General features: G+C 51.2%; 1 protein-coding gene across 7 annotated transcripts in view; it reads right to left on the bottom strand.

The window, feature by feature from the left end:
* col17a1b (collagen, type XVII, alpha 1b) overlaps positions 1 to 19,937 on the bottom strand; it is a 257,562-nt gene that overhangs the window by 94,913 nt on the left and 142,712 nt on the right. For all 7 annotated transcript variants that reach the window (XM_068053211.1, XM_068053209.1, XM_068053212.1 and 4 more), the window contains 3 exons: positions 13,509 to 13,529; positions 7,813 to 7,830; positions 5,340 to 5,366 (listed from right to left, as the gene is read on the bottom strand). In XM_068053211.1, coding sequence (XP_067909312.1) covers positions 5,340 to 5,366; positions 7,813 to 7,830; positions 13,509 to 13,529 — 66 coding nt within the window. The remainder of the gene's footprint in view (positions 1 to 5,339; positions 5,367 to 7,812; positions 7,831 to 13,508; positions 13,530 to 19,937) is intronic.

Genomic DNA, 19,937 nt, shown 5'->3' with positions numbered 1-19,937 from the left:
CCGTAATGGCCACAACATCGTAGCTCCAAGTACTGATCCATGCTCTAAGTTCATCACCCTTATTCCTGACACTTCTTGCGTTAAAATAGACACACTTCAACCCGTCATACTGGCTGCAACTTTGCCCTGTCAACTGTCTAACCTTCCTCACAGACTCTCTGCACTTTGTATCTGCCTGTTCAACAGCTACCCCATCCACTGATCCGTAGCTCCGGTTCCCATCCCCCTGCCAAACTAGTTTAAACCCTCCCGAAGAGCTCTAGCAAACCTCCCGCCCAGGATATTGGTGCCCCTCCAGTTCAGATGCAACCCGTCCTCCTTGTACAGGTCCCACCTTCCCCAGAAGGTATCCCAATGATCCACATATCTGAAGCCCTCCCTCCTACACCAGTTCTGTAGCCACGTGTTCAGCTGCACTCGCTCCCTGTTTCTAGCCTCACTAGCACGTGGCACCGGTAACAATCCTGAGATTACTACTCTGCTCGTCCTGCCTTTTAGCTTCCAACCTAACTACCTATATTCGCTTTTCAGGTCCTCATCCCTTTTCCTAGCTATGTCATTGGTACCCATATGTACCACGACCTCTGGCTGCTCCCCTTCCCCCTTAAGAATCCTGTAGACTCGATCCGAGACATCCCTGACCCTGGCACCCGGGAGGCAACATACCATCCGGGAGTCTCGTTCGCAACCACAGAATCTCCTGTCTGTTCCTCTAACCATTGAATCTCCTATCACTATCGCTCTCCTATTCTCCCCCCTTCCCTTCTGAGCCACTGAGCCAGGCTCAGTGCCAGAGACCTGGCCACTGTGGCTTTCCTCTGGTAGGTCATCCCCCGCAACCGTATCCAAAACGGTATACGTATTATTGAGGGGAACGGCCTTATCTCGTAAACAGGAATCGAACTGGAGAATAGATTACCAAGCTATTAAAATGTATATAAGACCATAAGAAATAGGAGCAGGAGGAGGCCATTCAGCCCTTTGAGCCCGCTTTGCCATTCAATGAGATCATGGCTGATCTTCTACTTCAACACCATTTTCCTGCACTATTCCCGTAACCCTTGATGTTTTTAATATGTAGAAATCTATTGATCTCTATCTTGAGCATACTCAACGACTGAGCCTCCACTGCCCTCTGGGGCAGAGAATTCCAAAGATTCACCACCCTCTGAGTGAAGAATTTCCTCCTCATCTCAGTCCTGCCCCTTATTCTGAGACTGTGTCCCCTGGTACCGGACTCCACAGCCAGGGGAAACATCCTTCCTGCATCAACCCTGTCGAGCCCCATAAGAATTTTGTATGCTTGCATGAAATCACCTCTCATTCTTCTAAACTCCAGAGAATAAAGGCCCAGTCTATTTAATCTTTCCTCATAGGACAATCCCTCCATTCCAGGAATTCGTTTGGTGAACCTTGGTTGCACTCCCTCTATAGCAAGTATATATTTCCTTAGGTAAGGAGACCAAAACTGCACAAAATACTCCAGGTGCGGTCTCACCAAGGCTCTATATAATTGCAGTAAGACTTCTTTACTCCTGTACTCAAATCCAATAGTAACCTGAATGAGGAATTCATAGAATGCTTTCGAGATAGTTTCCTAGAGCAGCATGTTCTGGAATCAACCAGAGAGCAGGTTATATTAGACTTGGTTTTGTGTAATGTGACAGGATTAATTAATGACCTCAAAGTAAAGGCACCTCTAGGTAGCAGCGACCACAATATGGTTGAATTTTACATCCGGTTTGAAAGAGAGGAGTGTGGGTCTAAGACTAGTATTTTAAACTTAAATAAAGGCAACTATGTGGGCATGAAAGCTGAGCTAGCTGAAGTGAACTGGGTTACTAGGCTAGGAGATAGATAAATTGAGAAGCAGTGGCAGACATTTAAGGGGATACTTCAGAACAGTCAGAATAAGTATATTCCTACTATAAAGAAAAATTCTAAGGGGAGGACCCACCATCCGTAGTTAACTAAAGAAGTTAAGGAAAGCAACAAACTTAAGGAAAAAGCATATAATTGTGCAAAGATAAATGGCAGGTCAGCTGATTGGTCAAGATATAAAGAATGGCAGGGAATGACTAAAAGGAGAAATAAATTAGAGTATGAGAGGAAGCTAGCTAACTACAGGTAGTAAAAGCTGATAGCAAGAGTTTCTAAAAAGGAAAAGAGTCAGGAAAGTGAGTGTTGGTCCTCTAGAGAGTGAGAATGGGGAGTTAATAGTAGATATTAAAGAAATGGCGGATGAAATGAACGAATATTTTGCTTCTGTCTTCACTATAGAGGATACAAAAGACATTCCAGTAATAGCTGTAAATCAGGAGGTGGAAGGAAGAGAGGAACTTGCTGAAACTACAATCACCAGGGAAGCGGTACTGAGCAAACTGATGGAGCTGTGGGTTGACAAGTCCCCGGGTCCTGATGGGCTTCATCCTAGGGTCTTAAAAGAGGTGGCTAATGAGGTAGTAGATATGTTGGTGATAATTTTTCAAAATTTGCTCGATTCTGGAAAGGTTCCATCAGACTGGAAAGCAGAATATGTAATCCCTCTGTTCAAGAAAGTGGGGAGGCATAAAACAGGTAACTATCAGCCAGTTAGCTTGATGTCTGTCATGGGGAAGGTGTTAGAATCGATCATTAAGGAGGCTATAGCTGGGCACTTAGAAAATCTCAAGGTGATCGGGAATAGTTAGCATGGTTTTGTGAAAGGGAAATCATGTTTAACCAATTTATTGGAGTTCTTTGAAGTAGTAACATGCGCTGTGGATAAAGGGGAACCCATTGACGTACTGTACTTGGATTTCCAGAAGGTATTTGACAAGGTGCCACATCAAAGGTTATTGCGCAAAGTAGGAGCTCATGGTGTAGGGGGCAACGTTTAGCATGGATAGAAGATTGACTGGCTGGCAGAAAACAGAGAGTTTTTTTTATTCATTCATGGGATGTGGGCATCGCTGGCCAGGCCAGCATTTATTGCCCATCCCTAGTTGTCCTTCAGAGGGTGGTGGTGAGCTGCCTTCTTGAACCGCTGCAGTCCATGTGAGGTAGGTATACCCACAGTGCTGTTAGGAAGGGAGTTCCAGGATTTTGACCCAGTGACAGTGAAGGAATGGCGATATACTTCCAAGTCAGGATGGTGTGTGACTTGGAGGGGAACTTGCAGGTGGTGGTGTTCCCATGCGTTTGCTGCCCTTGTCCTTCTAGTTGGTAGAGGTCGCGGGTTTGGAAGGTGCTGTCTAAGGAGCCTTGGTGTGTTGCTGCAGTGCATCTTGTAGATGGTACACACTGCTGCTACTGTGAGTCAGCGGTGGAGGTGGTGGACGGGATGCCAATCAAGTGAGCTGCTTTCTCCTGCATGGTGTCGAGCTTCTTGAGTGTTGTTGGAGCTGCACCCATCCAGGCAAGTGGAGAGTATTCCATCACACTCCTGACTTGTGCCTTGGAGATGGTGGACAGGTTTTGGGGAGTCAGGAGGTGAATTACTCACCTCAGGATTCCTAGCCTCTGACCTGCTCTTGTAGCCACGGTATTTATATGGCTACTCCAGTTCAGTTTCTGGTCAATGGTAGCCCCCAGAATGTTGATAGTGGGGGATTCAGTGATGGTAATGCCATTGAATGTCAAGGGGAGATGGTTAGATTCTCTCTTGTTGGAGATGGTCATTGCCTGGCACTTGTGTGGCACGAATGTTACTTGCCACTTATCAGCCCAAGCCTGGATATTGTCCAAGTCTTGCTGCATTTCTACACGAACTGCTTCAGCATCTGAGGAGTCACGAATGGTGCTGAACATTGTGCAATCATCAGCGAACATCCCCACTTCTGACCTTATGATTGAAGGAAGGTCATTGATGAAGCAGCTGAAGGTGGTTGGGGCTAAGACATGACCCTGAGGAACTCCTGCAGTGATGTCCTGGAGCTGAGATGTTTGACCTCCAACAACCACAACCATCTTCCTTTGCGCCAGGTATGACTCCAACCAGTGGAGAGTTTTCCCCCGATTCCCATGTATGGAACCTTCGTTAGGCCACAACTTGAGTACTGCGTGCAGTTCTGGTCGCCATATTATAGAAAGGATGTAAAGACACTAGAGAGGGTGCAAAGGAGATTTACAAGGATGATAACAGAAATGTGTGGGTAGACATCTCGGGAAAGGATGAACAGGCTGGGTCTTTTCTCTTGGAAAAAGGCGGCTAAGGGGTGACCTAATAGAGGTTTTTAAACATTCTGAAAGATTTTGATAGAGTGGATACAGAGAAATTGTTTCCTCTTGTGGGGAAGAGCTTAACTAGAGACATCAATATAAGATAGTCCCCAAGAAGTCCAATAAGGAATTCAGAAGGAACTTTACCCAAAGAGTGGTGAGAATGTGGAACTCGTCACCACAAAGATTGGTTGAAGTGAATAGTATAGATGCATTTAAGGGGAAGCTAGAGAAGCATATGAGGGAGAAGGGAATAGAGGGTTACAATGATAGATTTAGATGAGGAAAGATGGGAGGAGGCTCGAGTGCAGCATAAAAGTCAGCATGGACCAGTTGGGCAGAATAGACTGTTTCTGTGCCATATATCCTATGTAATCCTATGTAATGTAATCCTTGGGTGTCCGAACAGAGACTGGAGAAGCTGAGATTGTTCTCCTTAGTGCAGAAAAGATTAAGGGGAGATGTAATAGAGGCGTTCAAAATCATGAGGGGTCTAGACAGGGTAGAAAGGGAGAAACAGTATCGACTGGCAGCAGGGTCAGAACAGAAAACACAGATGTGATGTGATTGGCAAAATAACCAGAGGTGAGATGAGGAGAAATGTATTTTCACAAAGCGAATTGGTCTGATCCAGAATGCAATGTCTGAAAGGGCACAGGAAGTAGATTCAATAGTGATATTATGGGAAGTGGGCTTGAGCGACATGAGGAGAAGGTGGGAAGTGGGGTTGGTTTCTGATAAAAATGGGACAGATTGACTGGCCATTTAACCTTCCTGAAGTTCCTCTGTTTTTATGACCGGATATCGATCTTACAGGAGTGAGAATTATGGGAAGAATACAAGACTCTTTTGTAATCCCACCGCTGCTACCAAATAATGAGTTCTTTATGTTGTCTGATGCAACATAAATGAGATGCGTGGAGTCCAGTTGGTTGAAAATCTCAAAGCAAGTTTATTAACAGCTAACAGTGCCGAGCTAACTATTTACAGAACCTTACTCGAGTTACAGTTACAGAGTGACTCAGGCTCTGAGTCACATGACTGCGTCCTGGGACTTAGCACATTAGCATACTAAGATCTGAAAGGGACATCACTCTTAAAGGCAATGATACAACAACTTTCACACAAATGAAGCTTACCCGGCATTCCAGGAAATCCTGAATCACCTGTCAAAAAAACAGTATTAAATTTAAGAAAATATTAACACAATTTCAAAGATGAGAGAGAAACACAAAGAGAGACAGTGGAAGAGAATCAGAGAGGATGAGAGAGTCAGTCTGAGAAAGAGAATCGGTGTGAGAAAGAGGCAGAAACTGAGAAAGAGAGTGTGTGAGAGAGAGAGACTGGGAGTGAGAGAGAGACAGAGAGAAACTGAGAGAGAGAGAACAAAGAACAAAGAAAATTACAGCACAGGAACAGGCCCTTCGGCCCTCCAAGCCTGCGCCGATCCAGATCCTCTATCTAAACCTGTCGCCTATTTTCTAAGGGTCTGTATCTCTTTGCTTCCTGCCCATTCATGTATCTGTCTAGATACATCTTAAAAGACGCTATCGTGCCCGCGTCTACCACCTCCGCTGGCAACGCGTTCCAGGCACCCACCACCCTCTGTGTAAAGAACTTTCCACGCATATCCCCCCTAAACATTTCCCCTCTCACTTTGAACTCGTGACCCCTAGTAATTGAATCCCCCACTCTGGGAAAAAGCTTCTTGCTATCCAACCTGTCTATACCTCTCATGATTTTGTACACCTCAATCAGGTCCCCCCTCAACCTCCGCCTTTCCAATGAAAATAATCCTAATCTACATAACCTCTCTTCATAGCTAGCGCCCTCCATACCAGGCAACATCCTGGTGAACCTCCTCTGCACCCTCTTCAAAGCATCCACATCCTTTTGGTAATGTGGTGACCAGAACTGCACGCAGTATTCCAAATGTGGCCGAACCAAAGTCTTATACAACTGTAACATGACCTGCCAACCCTTGTACTCAATACCCTGTCCGATGAAGGAAAGCGTGCCGTATGCCTTCTTGACCACTCTATTGACCTGCGTTGCCACCTTCAGGGAACAATGGACCTGAACACCCAAATCTCTCTGTACATCAATTTTCCCCAGGACTTTTCCATTTACTGTATAGTTCACTCTTGAATTGGATCTTCCAAAATGCATCACCTCGCATTTGCCCTGATTGAACTCCATCTGCCATTTCTCTGCCCAACTCTCCAAGCTATCTATATTCTGCTGTATTCTCTGCCAGTCCCCTTCACTATCTGCTACTCCACCAATCTTAGTGTCGTCTGCAAACTTGCTAATCAGACCACCTATACTTTCCTCCAAATCATTTATGTATATCACAAACAACAGTGGTCCCAGCACGGATCCCTGTGGAACACCACTGGTCACACGTCTCCATTTTGAGAAACTCCCTTCCACTACTACTCTCTGTCTCCTGTTGCCCAGCCAGTTCTTTATCCATCTAGCTAGTACACCCTGGATCCCATGCGACTTCACTTTCTCCATCAGCCTACCATGGGGAACCTTATCAAACGCCTTACTGAAGTCCATGTATATGACATCTACAGCCCTTCCCTCATCAATCAACTTTGTCACTTCTTCAAAGAATTCTACTAAGTTGGTAAGACATGACCTTCTCTGCACAAAACCATGTTGCCTATCACTGATAAGCCCATTTTCTTCCAGATGGGAATAGATCCTATCCCTCAGTATCTTCTCCAGCAGCTTCCCTACCACTGACGTCAGGCTCACCGGTCTATAATTACCTGGATTATCCCTGCTACCCTTCTTAAACAAGGGGACAACATTAGCAATTCTCCAGTCCTCCGGGACCTCACCCGTGTTTAAGGATGCTGCAAAGATATCTGTTAAGGCCCCAGCTATTTCCTCTCTCACTTCCCACAGTAACCTGGAATAGATCCCATCCGGAACTGGGGACTTGTCCACCTTAATGCCTTTTAGAATACCCAACGCTTCCTCCCTCCTTATGCTGCCTTGACCAAGAGTAATCAAACATCTGTCCCTAACCTCAACATCCGTCATGTCCCTCACCTCGGTGAATACCGATGCAAAGTACTCGTTTAGAATCTCACCCATTTTCTCTGACTCCACGCATAACTTTCCTCCTTTGTCCTTGAGTGGGCCAATCCTTTCTCTAAAAGCAAAATACTGCGGATGCTGGAAATCTGAAACAAAAACAAGAAATGCTGGATTCACTCAGCAGGTCTGGCAGCATCTGTGGAAAGAGAAGCAGAGTTAACGTTTCGGGTCAGTTCCGAAGAAGGGTCACTGACCCGAAACGTTAACTCTGCTTCTCTTTCCACAGATGCTGCCAGACCTGCTGAGTGAATCCAGCATTTCTTGTTTTTGTTGCAATCCTTTCTCTAGTTACCCTCTTGCTCCTTATATATGAATAAAAGGCTTTGGGATTTTCCTTAACCCTGAGAGACAGACAGAGAGAAAGAGACGGCCAGAATCAGTGAGATGAGAGCAGTCAGAGTGAGTAGAATGATAAGGGGAAGCCACAGTGTTGGCGAGCGGAGTGTGCAGAGGTGAGAATGGTTAAATGATAAATTTGAAGGAAGTTTTTAGACTCACCTTTAATTCCTGGTGTACCTGTTCAATTGGTGACAGAACATAAAGAATATTTGTTAGAAACACCAACATAACACAGCAGACCGCTGTGTGGGGGAGGGGGCAGGTCCAGCAATAGGTTCCCCCCCTTCCCATTTTCCTCTATTGATATGAAGGAAAATCCTACCCTATTCAGCGGAGTAACGATGGTGAATGCTGACAATTTCACCATCATGACCACCACAATATCTGGGCCTGTGTTCACTGGAAGCTGCGATAAAGGTGTATTCTGAGTGATGTCATGGCACCAATTGTTTGCGATATTCAATCTCTCTCCCTCACCTCCTCCCCTCTCTCCTTCCCCTCCTCCCCTCTCTCCCTCACCTCCTCCCCTCTCTCCCTCACCTCCTCCCCTCTCTCCTTCCCCTCCTCCCCTCTCTCCTTCCCCTCCTCCCCTCTCTCTTTCCCCTCCTCCCCGCTCTCCTTCCCCTCCTCCTCCTCCCCGCTCTCCTTCCCTCCTCCTCCTCCTCCCCTCTCTCCTTCCCCTCCTCCCCTCTCTCCTTCCCCTCCTCCTCCTCCCCTCTCTCCTCCTCCTCCTCCTTCTCCTTCTCCCTCTCTCCTTCCCCTCCTCCCCTCTCTCCTTCCCCTCCTCCCCTCTCTCCTCCTCCTCCTCCCCTCTCTCCTTCCCCTCCTCCCCTCTCTCCTCCTCCTTCTCCCTCTCTCTTTCCCCTCCTCCCCTCTCTCCTTCCCCTCCTCCCCTCTCTCCTCCTCCCCTCTCTCTTTCCCCTCCTCCCCTCTCTCCTTCCCCTCCTCCCCTCTCTCCTTCCCCTCCTCCCCTCTCTCCCTCCCCTCCTCCCCTCTCTCCTTCCCCTCCTCCCCTCCTTCCCTCTCTCCTCCTCCTCCCCTCTCTCCTTCCCCTCCTCCCCTCTCTCCTTCCCCTCCTCCCCTCTCTCCTTCCCCTCCTCCCCTCTCTCCTTCCCCTCCTCCCTCTCTCCTTCCCCTCCTCCCCCTCCTCCCCTCTCTCCTTCCCCTCCTCCCGTCTCCTTCACCTCCTCCTCTCTCTCCTTCCCCTCCTCCCCTCTCTCCTCCTCCTCCTCCCCTCTCTCCTCCTCCTCCTCCCTCTCTCCTTCCCCTCCACCCCTCTCACTCCTTCCCCTCCTCCTCTCACTCCTTCTCCTCCTCCTCTCACTCCTTCTCCAACTCCCCTCTCTCCTTCCCCGCCTCCCCCTCCTCTCCCTCAGCTCCCACGACCTCCGCCCCTTATCCTTCCCCTCCTCCCCTCCCCTCCTCCCTCTCTCCTTCCCTCCTCCCCTCTCTCCTTCCCCTCCTCCCCTCTCTCCTTCCCCTCCTTCCCTCTCTCCTTCCCCTCCTTCCTTCCCCTCCTCCCCGTCTCCTCCTCCCCTCTCTTTCCCCTCCTCCCCTCTCTTTCCCCTCCTCCCCTACTCCTCCCCTCTCTCCTTCCCCTCCTCCCCTCTCTCCTTCCCCTCCTCCCCTCTCTCCTTCCCCTCCCCTCCTCTCTCTCCTTCTCCTCCCCCTCTCTTCTCCTTCTCCTCCTCCCCTCTCTCTCCTCTCCTCCTCCCCTCTCTCTCTTCCTCCTCCCCTCTCTCCCTCTCCTCCTCCTCCCCTCTCTCCTTCCCCTCCTCCCTCTCTCCTTCCCTCCTCCCCTCTCTCCTTCCCCTCCTCCCCTCTCTCCTTCTCCTACTCCTCCTCGCTCTCCTTCTCCTCCTCCTCTCTCTTCTCCTCCTCCCCTCTCTCCTCCCCTCTCGCCCTGTGATCCTTCCCTCCTCCCCTCTCTCCTTCCCCTCCTCCCCTCTCTCTTTCCCCTCCTCCCCTCTCTCCTTCCCCTCCTCCCCTCTCTCCTTCCCCTCCTCCTCCTCCCTCTCTTCTTCCCCTCCTCCCCTTTATCATTCCCCTCCTCCCCTCTCTCCTTCCCCTTCTCCCCTCTCTCCTTCCCTTCTCCCCTCTCTCCTTCCCCTCCTCCCCTTTATCCTTCCCTCCTCCCCGTCTCCTTCCCCTCCTCCCCTCTCTCCTTCCCCTCCTCCCCTCTCTCCTTCCCCTCCTCCCCTCTCTCCTTCCCCTCCTCCCCTCTCTCCTTCCCCTCCTCCCCTCTCTCCTTCCCCTCCTCCCTCTCTCTTTCCCCTCCTCCCCTCTCTCCTTCCCCTACTCCTCCTCTCTCTCCTTCTCCTCCTCCCCTCTCTCCTTCCCCTCCTCCCTCTCTCCTTCCCTCCTCCCCTTTATTCCTTCCCCTCCTCCCCTTTATCCTTCCCCTCCTCCCCTCTCTCCTCCTCCTCCTCCCCTCTCCTTCCCCTCCTCCCCTCTCTCCTTCTCCCTATCTCCTTCCCCTCCTCCTCCTCCCCCTCTCCCTCCTCCTCCCCTCCCCCTCCTCCTCCTCACCCCTCCCCCCCTCCTCCTCCTCCCCTCTCCCCTCCTCCCCTCTCTACTTCTCCTCCTCCCCTCTCCCTCCTTCCCCTCCTCCCCTCTCTCCTCCTCCTCTTCTCTCTCCTTCTCCTCCTCCCCTTTCTCCTTCCCCTCCTCCCTCTCTCCTTCCCCTTTCCCCTCCTCCCCTCTCTCCTCCCCTCTCTCCTTCTCCTCCTCCCCTCTCCCCTCTTCCCTCTCTCCTTCCCCTCCTCCCCTCTCTCCTCCTCCTCCTCTCTCTCCTTCTCCTCCTCCCCTCTCTCCTCCTCCTCCTTTCTCTCCTTCTCCTCCTCCCTCTCTCCTTCCCCTCTCCCCTCCTTCCCTCTCTCCTTCTCCTCCTCCCCTCTTTCCTTCCCCTCCTCCTCCTCCCCTCTCCCCTCCTCCCCCCTCTTTCCTTCCCCTCCTCCTCCTCCCCTCACCCCTCCTCCCCTCTCTCCTCCTCCTCCTCCCCTCTCCCCTCCTCCCCTCTCTACTTCTCCTCCTCCCCTCTCCCCTCCTTCCCCTCCTCCCCTCTCTCCTCCTCCTCCTCTCTCTCCTTCCCCTCCTCCCCTCTCCCCTCTCTCCTTCCCCTCCTCCTCCTTCCCCTCCTCCTCCTCCCCTCTCCCCTCCTCCCCTCTCCCCTCCTCCCCTCTCCCCTCCTTCCCTCTCTCCTTCCCCTCCTCCCTCTCTCCTTCCCCTCCTCCCCTCTCTCCTTCCCCTCCTCCCCTCTCTCCTTCCCCTCCTCCCCTCTCTCCTTCCCCTCCTCCCCTCTCTCCTTCCCCTCCTCCCCTCTCTCCTTCCCCTCCTCCCTCTCTCCTTCTCCTCCTCCCCTCTCTCCTTCCCCTCTCCCCTCTCTCCTTCTCCTCCTCCCCTCTCTCCTTCCCCTCTCCCCTCCTTCCCTCTCTCCTTCTCCTCCTCCCCTCTCTCCTTCCCCTCCTCCTCCCCTCTCCCCTCCTCCCCTCTCCCCTCTCTCCTTCCCCTCCTCTCTCTCCTTCTCCTCCTCCCCTCTCTCCTTCCCCTCCCTCCTTCCCCTCCCCTCTCTCCTTCCCCTCCTCCCCTCTCCCGTCTCTCCTTCCCCTCCTCCCCTCTCCCCTCCTCCTCCTCCTCCCCTCTCTCCTTCCCCTCCTCCCCTCTCTCCTTCCCCTCCTCCCCTCTCCCCTCCTCCTCCTCCCCTCTTTCCTTCCCCTCAACCCAGCAAGAAACAATGATTACAAAGCAATGGACCTTGATCGAGTTGTAATAAATGAATTATGAATCATGCTGGAAAGAACGGTCTTTAATTTAAAAGTATTAAGTTTAAAAACTAGGTCTTAAGCTTGTGAGAAATTCAATATCAGTAGGACTTTGTAAGTCACTGTGACACAAAGTCAGCAGAAAAAGTTTTGTGAGCCTGATAACATTCACTAACTTCACTAGAATAGAATCAATTTCTGTACAAATTCACACTGTCCAAGGAGATAACAGCCGTAATGAATAGAACTCTTCATAGGACTTTATCCCAATTATTGACAAAATGTTTTATCGATTAAGCTCTAATTAGAGTAGGGCAGTAACTGACATCACAGGACCTGGACCAACCATCGAGCAAATTACAAGGTGGTCTGATGGCTAAAAAGGGTATAAAAAAACGGCTATTCAACATGAGAAGCAGCACGAAAAATCCAGAGGAAGAAAGAAGAGAATCTTCAGTCAACAGAACACAGCAAGAGAAAGACAGGCCGAGCCACAGTCACCCGGAGAGCTCCGCTCATAGTTCTGAGGAACAGACTGTGACTATTGTCTTTGTTAAGTGTTACTTCTTTGCACTGAATATAAATTTTCTAATAAATCTGTTCTACTTCTAACCAACATAGACCTGTACGCATAGTGGTTTGTTATAGTCATGGACAAGACACCCTGGTTGGATTAAATTGATCCCTGAAAGTAGCAGGAAAGCTCTACCCCTCTCTCCTTCCCCTTCTCCTCTTTATCCTTCCCTTCCTCCCCTCTCTCCTTCCCTTCCTTCCCATATCATTCCTTTCTTCCCCTCTCTCCTTCACCTCTTTCTCTTTACCCTTCTCTTCCTCCCCTCTCCTCCCCATCACCTTTCTCTCCTCCCCTCTCTCCTTCCCTCCTCCCCTTAATCCTTCTCTTCCCCCCTCTCTCCCTTACGTCCTCCCCTCAGCTTCAACACCCTGGAGAGGTAAAAGGGGAACAAATTATGGGTCAGGGAACAGGCCGCAGACTCACTGTCGTATTGTGGGGACCTACAGTTAAAGGAACACATAGACAATGCATAGAGTCATAGAAACATACAGCACAGAGAAGGCTTTTAGGCCCATCGTGTATGAGCTGCCTCTCTATGGGGTGGATTTTGACACAGCCTTTGGGACCCCGACATTGGAACTAAATGGGGGCCCCAAGCCCGCACTGACTGGCAGCATACCCGATAGTGTAGCCTTCTAATTGGCTGCCTCCACGCTCATCATCCTATTAAGGACGGCCCAGTCAGAGAGCCGGAAGCACGGAAGCCTCGGCAGCCCCACCAGGAGAGATGGGCACTGCTGAGGCAGGTCAGGGACTGCCCGAGAGCTTCAACATGGAGACAGCCTTGGAGGCAAGCATTTAGCATAAAGGTAAAATTGTTGGGTCGGAAGCCATTAGGCCACTGAAATGGAGGGGAAACCTGGGCCCCCCACCTTCCCCCTCCACCCCGCCCACTGAAATGGAGGGGAAACCTGGGCCCCCCACCTTCCCCCCTCCACCCCGCCCACTGAAATGGAGGGGAAACCTGGGCCCCCCACCTTCCCCCCTCCAACCCGCCCACTGAAATGGAGGGGAAACCTGGGCCCCCCACCTTCCCCCCTCCACCCCGCCCACTGAAATGGAGGGGAAACCTGGGCCCCCCACCTTCCCCCCTCCACCCCGCCCACTGAAATGGAGGGGAAACCTGGGCCCCCCACCTTCCCCCCTCCACCCCACCCTGCTGCAGGGAGGAATAGTCCATTGCGATGGCGACTTCCACACGCGGCGGGGTGTGGTGGGGAGGGGCGGGGCGCGGTGGGGAGGGGCGGGGCGCGGTGGTGTGCAGCGGCTGCTCCACTGGCCATAAAATGCCAGCACATTTCCAATATCAGACCGAACTGGGTCTGTAATCAGCCAATCCGGGTCCCCACTCACTCATGGGAAACTCCCCTGGAGGCGGGAATGCGTCAGGGAGCCATCCCAACGTGGCTCCCCCTAACTTCCCAGCTTCCCACTCCCTGGCTCCAAGCCCATCATCATGGATCCAGGAAAGTTCAGCCCATCAAATCCAAGTTCTGTCATATTAGGAGCAGGTTACTCACCCTGGTCTCCTCTCACCGAATCTGTAATTAAAGACAATGAGAATCAGTGCATGTTGAATCAGACTGATCAGAGTCATCGGGGACCTGGGATGGAGGGTGCTGCACAGAGCAGTCCCGTGCAATAGGCTTTTAAGTAGGTTCACGGACTCCCAGGCCGCCTGTACTTTCTGCGGCCTGGACGAGTCCGTGTTCCACATTTATACGGAGTGTGCGAGGTTGCAGCCCCTATTTGAGTATCTGAAGGGGCTGCTCCTCAAATTCTGGCTGCACTTCAGTCCCACGTTCCTGATCTTTGGGCACCCGGTGCGGAGGGGCATGGGCCGGGAGGAGGATCTCCTCATCGGTCTGCTCCTGGGCCTGGCCAAGGTGGCAATTCACAGGTCCAGGTTGCGGGCCGTCGGGGGGTCCGTCCTCCCCGATTGCCTGCCCCTCTTCCGCGGTTACGTTCGCGCCCGGGTGTCCCAGGAAAAGGAGCATGCGGTGTCCGCCGGTACGCTTGAGGCCTTCCGCGACCGGTGGGCACAGCAGGGACTGGAGTGCATTGTCGACGCCGAAAATGGCATTTTAATTTGAGTTTTTGTTTATTTCTGTTTTTAATAAAGTCATTTTAAAAAATATAAGTGTGTATATAAAGGGGGCCTGAGGAATAAAGGTCACCTTGTGAAAAAGAAAAAAAAAAGAGTCAGGCTGATCAGGGTCAGGCTGATCAGGGTCAGGCTGATCAGGGTCAGGCTGATCAGGGTCAGGCTGATCAGGGTCAGGCTGATCAGGGTCAGGCTGATCAGGGTCAGGCTGATCAGAGTCAGACTGATCAGGGTCAGGCTGATCAGAGTCAGGCTGATCAGAGTCAGACTGATCAGAGTCAGACTGATCAGAGTCAGACTGATCAGAGTCAGGCTGATCACCTCCCCTTTAAATAACATTTACTGTCTGCTTGCTGAAAATAATTTCCAAAGGACAATCTTCAGTAAAGCCGAATGGAATTGCTGAGCGTTCACAGCCATCTCCCACTGTCCTGCTTCAAACTCCGTGTCTCCCACTCTGTGAAGCCTGCGACACTGCACAGACAGAGAGGAATCGAGCTGGAATAACTGACAGGTTCAAGGCTCTGTTCAAATCCCAGCAGACATACGGCAAAAAGGTGAGAGTTATGGGCAGGCAGGGAAGTCAAAGAAACTCTTTCACTGAAAGGATCATTGAGTAGCGAAGGCATTGAAGCAGAGAGTGCAAATAGGGTGAGAAGACATTTAAAAGTGTTTCTAGAGAGAGGGACATGGTGAGAAGGTAGGTGGGATTGTGGGATATGGGGAGAAGGTGGGATTGAGGGATATGGGGAGAAGGTGGGGAGGTGGGATTGAGGGATATGGGGAGAAGGTGGGTAGGTGGGATTGAGGGATATGGGAGAAGGTGGGTAGGTGGGATTGTGGGATATGGGAAGAAGATGGGAAGGTGGGATTGAGGGATATGGGGAGAAGGTGGGTAGGTGGGATTGAGGGATATGGGGAGAAGGTGGGTAGGTGGGATTGAGGGATATGGGGGGGAAAGTGGGATTGAGGGATATGGGGAGAAGGTGGGTAGGTGGGATTGAGGGATATGGGGAGAAGGTGGGTAGGTGGGATTGAGGGATATGGGGGGATGGCGGGTAGGTGGGATTGAGGGATATGGGGAGAAGGTGGGTAAGTGGGATTGAGGGATATGGGGGGAAGGTGGGTAGGTGGGATTGAGGGATATGGTGAGAAGGTGGGTAGGTGGGATTGAGGGATAGGGGGATGTGGGTAGGTAGGATTATGGGATATGGGGAGAAGGTGGGTAGGTGGGATTGTGGGATATGGGGAGAAGGTGGGCAGGTGGGATTGTGGGATATGGGGAGAAGGTGGGTAGGTGGGATTGAGGGATATGGGGGGGGGAAGGTGGGTAGGTGGGATTGTGGGATATGGGGAGAAGGTTGGTAGGTGGGATTGAGGGATATGGGGGGGGGAAGGTGGGTAGGTGGGATTGTGGGATATGGGGAGAAGGTGGGGAGGTGGGATTGAGGGATATGGGGGGGAAGGTGGGTAGGTGGGATTGAGGGATATGGGGAGAAGGTGGGTAGGTGGGATTGAGGGATAGGGGGATGTGGGTAGGTAGGATTATGGGATATGGGGAGAAGGTGGGTAGGTGGGATTGTGGGATATGGGGAGAAGGTGGGCAGGTGGGATTGTGGGATATGGGGAGAAGGTGGGTAGGTAGGATTGTGGGATATGGGGAGCAGGTGGGTAGGTGGGATTGTGGGAAATGGGGAGAAGGTGGGTAGGTGGGATTGAGGGATATGGGGGGGAAGGTGGGTAGGTGGGATTGTGGGATATGGGGAGAAGGTTGGTAGGTGGGATTGAGGGATATGGGGAGAAGGTTGGTAGGTGGGATTGAGGGATATGGGGGGGGAAGGTGGGTAGATGGGATTGTGGGATATGGGGAGAAGGTTGGTAGGTGGGATTGAGGGATATGGGGGGGGGAAGGTGGGTAGGTGGGATTGTGGGATATGGGGAGAAGGTGGGGAGGTGGGATTGAGGGATATGGGGGGGGGAAGGTGGGCAGGTGGGATTGAGGGATATGGGGGGGAAGGTGGGTAGGTGGGATTGAGGGATATGGGGAGAAGGTGGGTAGGTGGGATTGTGGGATATGGGGAGAAGGTTGGTAGGTGGGATTGAGGGATATGGGGGGGGGAAGGTGGGTAGGTGGGATTGTGGGATATGGGGAGAAGGTGGGGAGGTGGGATTGAGGGATATGGGGAGAAGGTGGGTAGGTGGGATTGTGGGATATGGGGAGAAGGTTGGTAGGTGGGATTGAGGGATAGGGGGATGTGGGTAGGTAGGATTATGGGATATGGGGAGAAGGTGGGTAGGTGGGATTGAGGGATATGGGGGGGAAGGTGGGTAGGTGGGATTGAGGGATATGGGGAGAAGGTGGGTAGGTGGGATTGAGGGATATGGGGGGGGAAGGTGGGTAGGTGGGATTGAGGGATATGGGGAGAAGGTGGGTAGGTGGGATTGAGGGATAGGGGGATGTGGGTAGGTAGGATTATGGGATATGGGGAGAAGGTGGGTAGGTGGGATTGTGGGATATGGGGAGAAGGTGGGTAGGTAGGATTGTGGGATATGGGGAGCAGGTGGGTAGGTGGGATTGTGGGAAATGGGGAGAAGGTGGGTAGGTGGGATTGAGGGATATGGGGAGAAGGTGGGTAGGTGGGATTGTGGGATAGAGGAGAAGGTGGGTAGGTGGGATTGTGGGATATGGGGAGAAGGTGGGTCGGTGGGATTGAGGGACATGGGGGGAAGGTGGGTCGGTGGGATTGAGGGACATGGGGGGAAGGTGGGTAGGTGGGATTGCGGGAAATGGGGGGAAGGTGGGTAGGTGGTATTGTGGGATATGGGGAGAAGGAGGGTAGGTGGGATTGTGGGATATGGGGAGAAGGTGGGCAGGTGGGATTGAGGGATATGGGGAGAAGGTGGGTAGGTGAGGCTGAGGGATATGGGGAGAAGGTGGGTAGGTGAGGTTGAGGGATATGGGGAGAAGGTGGGATTGAGTGATATGGGGGGAAGGTGGGTAGGTGAGGCTGAGGGATATGGGGAGAAGGTGGGTAGGTGAGGTTGAGGGATATGGGGAGAAGGTGGGATTGAGTGATATGGGGGGAAGGTGGGTAGGTGAGGCTGAGGGATATGGGGAGAAGGTGGGTAGGTGAGGTTGAGGGATATGGGGAGAAGGTGGGATTGAGTGATATGGGGGGAAGGTGGGTAGGTGAGGCTGAGGGATATGGGGAGAAGATGGGTAGGTGGGATTGAGGGATTAGAATTAGAATTAGAACATTACAGCGCAGTACAGGCCCTTCGGCCCTCGATGTTGCGCCGACCTGTGAAACCATCTGACCTACACTATTCCATTTTCATCCATATGTCTATCCAATGACCACTTAAATGCCCTTAAAGTTGGCGAGTCTACTACTGTTGCAGGCAGGGCGTTCCACGCCCCTACTACTCTCTGAGTAAAGAAACTACCTCTAACATCTGTCCTATATCTATCACCCCTCAACTTAAAGCTATGTCCCCTCGTGTTTGCCATCACCATCCGAGGAAAAAGACTCTCGCTATCCACCCTATCTAACCCTCTGATTATCTTATATGTCTCTATTAAGTCACCTCTCCTCCTCCTTCTCTCCAACGAAAACAACCTCAAGTCCCTCAGCCTTTCCTCGTAAGACCTTCCCTCCATACCAGGCAACATCCTAGTAAATCTCCTCTGCACCCTTTCCAAAGCTTCCACATCCTTCCCATAATGCAGTGACCAGAACTGCACGCAATACTCCAGGTGCGGCCTCACCAGAGTTTTGTACAGCTGCAGCATGACCTCGTGGCTCCGAAACTCAATCCCCCTACTAATAAAAGCTAACACACCATATGCCTTCTTAACAGCCCTATTAACCTGGGTAGCAACTTTCAGGGATTTATGTACCTGGACACCAAGATCTCTCTGCTCATCTACACTACCAAGAATCTTCCCATTAGCCCAGTACTCTGCATTCCTGTTACTCCTTCCAAAGTGAATCACCTCACATTTTTCCGCATTAAACTCCATTTGCCATCTCTCAGCCCAGCTCTGCAGCCTATCTATGTTCCTCTGTACCCTACAACATCCTTCGGCACTATCCACAACTCCACCGACCTTCATGTCATCCGCAAATTTACTAACCCACCCTTCTACACCCTCTTCCAGGTCATTTATAAAAATGACAAACAGCAGTGGCCCTAAAACAGATCCTTGCGGTCCACCACTAGTAACTAAACTCCAGGATGAACATTTGCCATCAACCACCACCCTCTGTCTTCTTTCAGCTAGCCAATTTCTGATCCAAAGCTCTAAGTCACCTTCAACCCCATACTTCCGTATTTTCTGCAATAGCCTACCGTGGGGAACCTTATCAAACGCCTTACTGAAATCCATATACACCACATCCACTGCTTTACCCTCATTTACCTGTTTGGTCACCTTCTCGAAAAACTCAATAAGGTTTGTGAGGCACGACCTACCCGTCACAAAACCGTGCTGACTATCGCTAATGAACTTATTCTTTTCAAGATGATTATAAATCCTGTCTCTTATAACCTTTTCCAACATTTTACCCACAACCGAAGTAAGGCTCACAGGTCTATAATTACCAGGGCTGTCTCTACTCCCCTTCTTGAACAAGGGGACAACATTTGCTATCCTCCAGTCTTCCGGCACTATTCCAGTCGACAATGACGACATAAAGATCAAGGACAAAGGCTCTGCAATCTCCTCCCTGGCTTCCCAGAGAATCCTAGGATAAATCCCATCTGGCCCAGGGGACCTATCTATTTTCACACTTTCCAAAATTGCTAACACCTCCTCCTTGTGAACCTCAATCCCATCTAGCCTAGTAGTCTGAATCTCAGTATTCTCCTCGACAACATTTTCTTTCTCTACTGTAAATACTGACGCAAAATATTCATTTAACGCTTCCCCTATCTCCTCTGATTCCACACACAACTTCCCACTACTATCCTTGATTGGCCCTAATCTAACTCTAGTCATTCTTTTATTCCTGATATACCTATAGAAAGCCTTAGGGCTTTCCTTGATCCTATCCGCCAATGACTTCTCATGTTCTCTCCTTGCTCTTCTTAGCTCTCCCTTTAGATCCTTCCTGGCTAGCTTGTAACTCTCAAGCGCCCTAACTGAGCCTTCACGTCTCATCCTAACATAAGCCTTCTTCTTCCTCTTGACAAGCGCTTCAACTTCTTTAGTAAACCACGGCTCCCTCGCTCGACAACTTCCTCCCTGCCTGACAGGTACATACTTATCAAGGACACGCAGTAGCTGCTCCTTGAATAAGCTCCACATTTCGATTGTGCCCATCCCCTGCAGTTTCCTTCCCCATCCTACGCATCCTAAATCTTGCCTAATCGCATCATAATTTCCTTTCCCCCAGCTATAATTCTTGCCCTGCGGTATATACCTGTCCCTGCCCATCGCTACGGTAAACCTAACCGAATTGTGATCACTATCACCAAAGTGCTCACCTACATCTAAATCTAACACCTGGCCGGGTACATTACCCAGTACCAAATCCAATGTGGCATCGCCCCTGGTTGGCCTGTCTACATACTGTGTCAGAAAACCCTCCTGCACACACTGGACAAAAACTGACCCATCTAAAGTACTCGAACTATCGTATTTCCAGTCAATATTTGGAAAGTTAAAGTCCCCCATAACAACTACCCTGTTACTCTCGCTCCTGTCGAGAATCATCTTATGGGGGGGAAGGTGGGTCGGTGAGGATTGAGGGTTATGGGGGGGAAGGTGGGTAGATGGGATTGAGGGATATGGGGAGAAGGTGGGTAGGTGGGATTGAGGGATATGGGGAGAAGGTGGGTA

This window comes from Heterodontus francisci, chromosome 20 (genome assembly GCF_036365525.1).
Source record: "Heterodontus francisci isolate sHetFra1 chromosome 20, sHetFra1.hap1, whole genome shotgun sequence".
NCBI lineage: Eukaryota > Metazoa > Chordata > Chondrichthyes > Heterodontiformes > Heterodontidae > Heterodontus > Heterodontus francisci.
This window is presented reverse-complemented; position numbering and strand designations above follow the sequence as displayed.